Genomic DNA, 5,092 nt, shown 5'->3' with positions numbered 1-5,092 from the left:
TCCAGCTTGTGCCAGATGGAAAAGACCAAAGGAAGGCTGACCTTTGGTGAAACAGCAAGCCCTCGATCTGGTCAAATATGTCCCTTCCATCTTCTACCAGAGATCCCACTCTCAAGATGTTCCTCTTCCACACCTCTTTATTAAACTTGCTCATTGAGTAAGTGGCATGCCTGTCTTGTGAAGGTGTTATGCATCCATGTGGATGAGGCTCCCGGGTGACATTCAGCAGCCATGAAGTGCTCATGTCTTCTGTGATCTTCTCTGAGTCACACATCAGGCTGGATGTAGACTTGTTGTAGAAATTCTGCTTTGCCCCGAAAAGGCTGCACATCTCAGTGACGCAGATGCTCTGATCACTTCATGGGTGGCCCTGAGAAGCCTCCACCTACTCCCTCTGTCTCTCAGAAGGTGACAGTTGGGCAGGTTTCTGCCAGGCCAGTCCTGCCTGTATTTTTCCACCCTCAACCTGCTAAGTCAAGTGTGGTTCTGGGTAATGGCACAGGGTGTACCTAAGCCTGGATTGAAGCACACGAGCTGCAAGAGATAAGATGCAACTCAGACAACCTCAATCCAAAATCTGTTCAGCACCTCCAGCAAACCCCTTTCTGATGATATATTTAACACAACAAAGACTCACTTCTGCAATTATTTGTGTTCTTTAAACAGAGCTTTGTTTTTCAACCAGGGTGGCATGGAGAGACCTCTGTGATTTCCAGCAAGGACAGTCCTGCACCAATATAATATTCCTGGGAAATACTTTAGACAGCCCAGTGGTGCCTGCTGCAGAAAACCACCTAGCAAGAAGGATATTTGGTGGAAAATAGTGCCTTTTTAAGTAAAAAAGGGCCAGCTGTCTTTGGAAGGAACTGTGGCCACCACCACCGTTATCAAGCGACCGTTCCTGTTCTGTAGATGATCACTCTGAATGGTGCCTCTTCCCCATAACCCCAACTGCTGAAGAAGTGCTTTGATTGACAGGGCAGTGGCTAACGATAAAGCAAGCGTGCAGTATTCTGGGGTGGGATTTTCCAAAGCACTTAAAGGAGTTAGGCACAGAAGTCCCTTTGAAAGTCTTGTCTTCCTGACCCCTTAGGCAGTCTTGAAAATCCCACCCCAAAAGTTGGCCTATCCCGTTTAGCCAGCGTAATCGCGATCAAGGAAATGGCAAACCCGACTCCTGATGATGGTGATGATGCGTGTAGTTGTACTAGAGCAGCGTTTTTCTTTCTTGGTTTTTTTTTTTTTTTGCCAGATGGAATACCAGCCAACTCTTAATCGCTGCAAAGTGGGTTATCTCAGCCTTGCAGTGCTTCAGCCATCTATGCATGTCATGCCATGATTTAAATGTGAAAGATGCAATGAGTATGATACTCGTGAGTCCTAGCTAATATTATTTGCTTCACTTAAATTTCACCCTGCCATGCAAAGGAGATCAGTTTGATGCAGTTTCCTAGTAATCCACAAAATCGTAAGGTTTAACATAGCATTTTGTAGGGACTTACTATAAATTGAGAGATCAGCTCTGTGTAAATATATTTGATGTTTTTTCTTTATCTGTTCTTGAAGTTCCAGCGTGATTAAACTAAAATAAACAATGTTATGCAATATGACATATTTTGGTGCAGGAATTGTCCCTAGGCCATTTGCTGAAGTTGGGTTTATGCTTCTTGGCTGGTTTGCTGCCTTATCTCTATCTGCCGGCTTCGTCCTACCTCAGTCGAGCCCGTTGGACATGGGGAGACCAGACGACTTTTCAAGGATTTTTGACCCACTTTCTCAGGGAAGAATATGGGACATTCAATCTGGTAAATAAGAGTCATTTTCTAAATGACTTTCATAGCAGATCCTTTCTATTTGCTCACAGGGGAAGAAATGGGAAATGTTTTCTTTTTAAAATATTTATTTCTGATTTTGACCTTCTGATCTGTCAGGTTTTCTGGGAATGGATCATGTGGCTGGGAAAACAAAGAAATAATTCTCTTTGCCTTGACGGGCTGAGCCGTGTTATTTACTGGGAGCTGTACAGGTGTCTCATATTTGTACAAGCCCAAAGAACAAACTGTTCTAGGGGGCTGGTGACATCAATTTTTGTGTTTTTCTTGCTTTAAGACAAATAACTGTTACTTTTTGATTTCAAACTCAGCTGTTTAAAGAGGTCACAATCAGTTTTCATTGCTGTACCTTTAAAAGAGATTTCTCTTAACTTACTTCTTACTAACATTGAATTTAAATGCATGGTAGCTTTGAGGGGGTCTCAGACACCTCTGAGGCGCGTTCCTGACAGATCTGTGCTCTTGCCAAGGGAGGGAGGTGTCGTATTGTTGCTCACAGAGTGTAGGGTTTGTATCTGCCTCCTCCAGCCCTGACTTAGACGTTGGGCTCTGGCCACCCAAGGAAAGCAAGTGCCCAGCACCTCTTCTATCCTTCCTGCTTCAGAGATTTCTGCGCAGAGGTCTGGGAAATTGGACCACTGGGGGCAAAAAAGAGGAAAGGGTATGGTTTGCATATTGCATCACTCCTTGGGGTCCTGAAGCCCCACATCCCCAGACATTAATCCCCTGCATCCAGTCAATGTGACACAGCGATCACCGTGCCTGTTGCATGACAGCCCTGTGGGAGAGACGGGTGGCTGCAGGAGGTGAGGCAAAAGACTTGATAATCCCTGCTGCTGCCACTTAATCTTTCCAAAACTCCTACAGAGATAAGGTCCACCCTCTGGAGGACTTCTGAGATTCCTCTGCTGTCCTATTCCCAGCTACCTCCTGAGAATGAGACTCGGTTGGGCAGAGCAATACCAAGGCATGCAAATCCCTTAACTCCTTTCTCCATCAAATGTGATGAATTCAAGTCGATGTTCAGGAGGCTTAGGGATGGACTGCGTGTAATCCTACACCACAAATCACATTTACGATGAACTTGTCTGAAGCAGGAGCAATAAATGCGGCAAAATCCAAGCATTTGGTCCCGGTGCCAATTGGGCTAATGCCAGAGCACTGCCTGGATGGACAGACAGCCCTTGCATCCCACGGCTCCATTTTATGGGCAAGCAGGGTCAAGAGAAAGGACTTGGGAGAGGGTTCCAAGGATCAGAAATGTCATCTCCTGCGAGGGATCTATCTAGGGCCAGAAGCTGTCACTGTCAGCAAGGGGGGGCCACCAGTGGTGCTTCAGGAGCCGCAGGCTGGCTCTCCATGTCTTCTGTCCCAGACTTGTGCCATAGGTTGCAAGTCTCTGCAATAAAAATCCTCATATATCTCATATAAATCTCATACGACTCTGTCTCCATCAGGGCAGAGGGGACAGGGGCGAGTGTGGTAACCAAGCAGGAATTAAGGTGCACATGCTCTTCTCAGACTGAGGGGAGATGTCCCAGAAAATAATTGCACCATGCAGGTACAGAAAGAGAGGAAACAACCTCAAGTGGCACCAGGGAAGGTTAAGGTTGCACATTAGGAACAATTGCTTCACCAAAAGGGTTGTGCAGCCCTGGCCCAGGCTGCCCAGGGCAGTGGTGGAGACCCCGTCCCTGGAGGGCCTCAAGTGGCACCAGGGAAGGTTAAGGTTGCACATTAGGAACAATTGCTTCACCAAAAGGGTTGTGCAGCCCTGGCCCAGGCTGCCCAGGGCAGTGGTGGAGTCCCCGTCCCTGGAGGGGTTTCCCAGCCGTGTGGAGGTGCTGCTGCGGGACAGGGGTCAGTGGGGACCTGGCAGTGCTGGGGAACTGGGAGACTTGAGGAGCTGAAGGGGCTCTTCCAACCTAAACAATTCTATGGTTCAACGCTTCTATGATCATTGCTAAACCATACAATGGACTCGAGTCACAGGGTAAAACAAGAAGACTTTTCCTTGCCCCAGTTAAATGACAATGAGTGTGTTTGTTTCTCATGGGTTTTCTTTCTTTTTTATCTAGGCCAAGTCCGAGACAGGATCCAGTATGAGAGAGATGCTGGTGTGAGTAAAACTTTGACTGTGCCGTTTAGTGGAGAGAAACCTGTTGCTGCTGCTGGTCATTTTGGCCAAAGTGGCTCCTGTCCTGGCTTTCTCCGGCTTGTTCCGGAGCTGGGGCCATCTGTGCCCAGTGCAGGGAGAGCAACCATGTCCATCTGCCTTCCCCGGTGAGGGGAAAATGCTGGATCTCCCTCCCCAGTGATTTTTTATTCAAAATCCTGCCATGTAAACTGAGTTTGTTCGTGTGTGTGGTAGCCGTAACCCCAGCAGAGTGGGATTATGTTATGATGTGCTTCTTCCCTGCTTCTCTTGACACTTCGAGTCAATTTGGGAATGACGCATCCACACACTAATTTCTCCACAGTTTTCAGCTGGAGCAGATGAAGTCAGAGCTCTCCCTTCCTGTCCTGGCCCTGGCGCTCATGGCCTGTGTGAGCACAGCACTGCCGTAAGTTGGAGGAGAATATTTGCTTCCTTACTGGCTGCATGGACACCTTCCTTTGCCTTCTGCTTCCTGGTGCAAAAATGTCAGCAATTGGCTGTGGTCATCTTAATTAAGAGCAAAATACCCCAGCTTCTGATAGCCCTGTGGCTTTGTAGATGGCAAGCTTAAAAATCTTGAAATCCTGATGGTTTTGTGCTTTGAAAACAGAAGTTTTATAAACTGCAAAGTTAAAGGAAGGCTCATCAGCTCCTGGTTCTAAATGCATTTAGGTATGCAGAGAGACTGGTTTTCAAGTACACACAACTTTTTTCTCCTTTTTCAACACGCCGTTACAGCCCTACGTTATTTTTTTATAGGACAAAGCAGCAGAAATCACCCGTGATCTGGCTCTTCGCTGGAATGCTCTGTCTTTATTCCCTTTTCTTCGCTTGGAGAGCAAATTTGGACATTACAAAACCTCTATTTCTGGGCGTGGTAAGTTGCACTCCAAAAATTGCTCTTAATTTTTGGAAAAAGCCTTAAAAGCACCTGATCGGGGGCAAGTGGTTGTCTTGAAGCTGCGTATGGTGCAAGAATACAGCTTTTTATCCTGTTTTCCTGTAGCTGGGTAAAGAAAAATTGTGTCTCTGGGGTTTTGTTTCCTAGGTGGAGCGATTCTGGCTGCAGAGCAGTGCTGTGGTGGCTGTGCTGGCAGGGCTG

At 46.9% G+C, this 5,092-nt stretch overlaps 1 protein-coding gene across 1 annotated transcript in view; it reads left to right on the top strand.

Moving 5' to 3' along the window:
* TMEM260 (transmembrane protein 260) overlaps positions 1–5,092 on the top strand; it is a gene marked incomplete at its 5' end in the record, with an annotated part of 28,418 nt that overhangs the window by 17,000 nt on the left and 6,326 nt on the right. Inside the window, 5 exons of the mRNA XM_010136332.1 lie at positions 1,626–1,805; positions 3,911–3,951; positions 4,313–4,396; positions 4,750–4,867; positions 5,039–5,092. The exon at positions 5,039–5,092 is cut by the window's right edge and continues 1 nt beyond it. Of these exons, the coding sequence (XP_010134634.1) occupies positions 1,626–1,805; positions 3,911–3,951; positions 4,313–4,396; positions 4,750–4,867; positions 5,039–5,092 (477 nt within the window). The remainder of the gene's footprint in view (positions 1–1,625; positions 1,806–3,910; positions 3,952–4,312; positions 4,397–4,749; positions 4,868–5,038) is intronic.

This window comes from Buceros rhinoceros, unplaced genomic scaffold (assembly GCF_000710305.1).
Source record: "Buceros rhinoceros silvestris isolate BGI_N320 unplaced genomic scaffold, ASM71030v1 scaffold9265, whole genome shotgun sequence".
Lineage (NCBI taxonomy): Eukaryota > Metazoa > Chordata > Aves > Bucerotiformes > Bucerotidae > Buceros > Buceros rhinoceros.
This window is presented reverse-complemented; position numbering and strand designations above follow the sequence as displayed.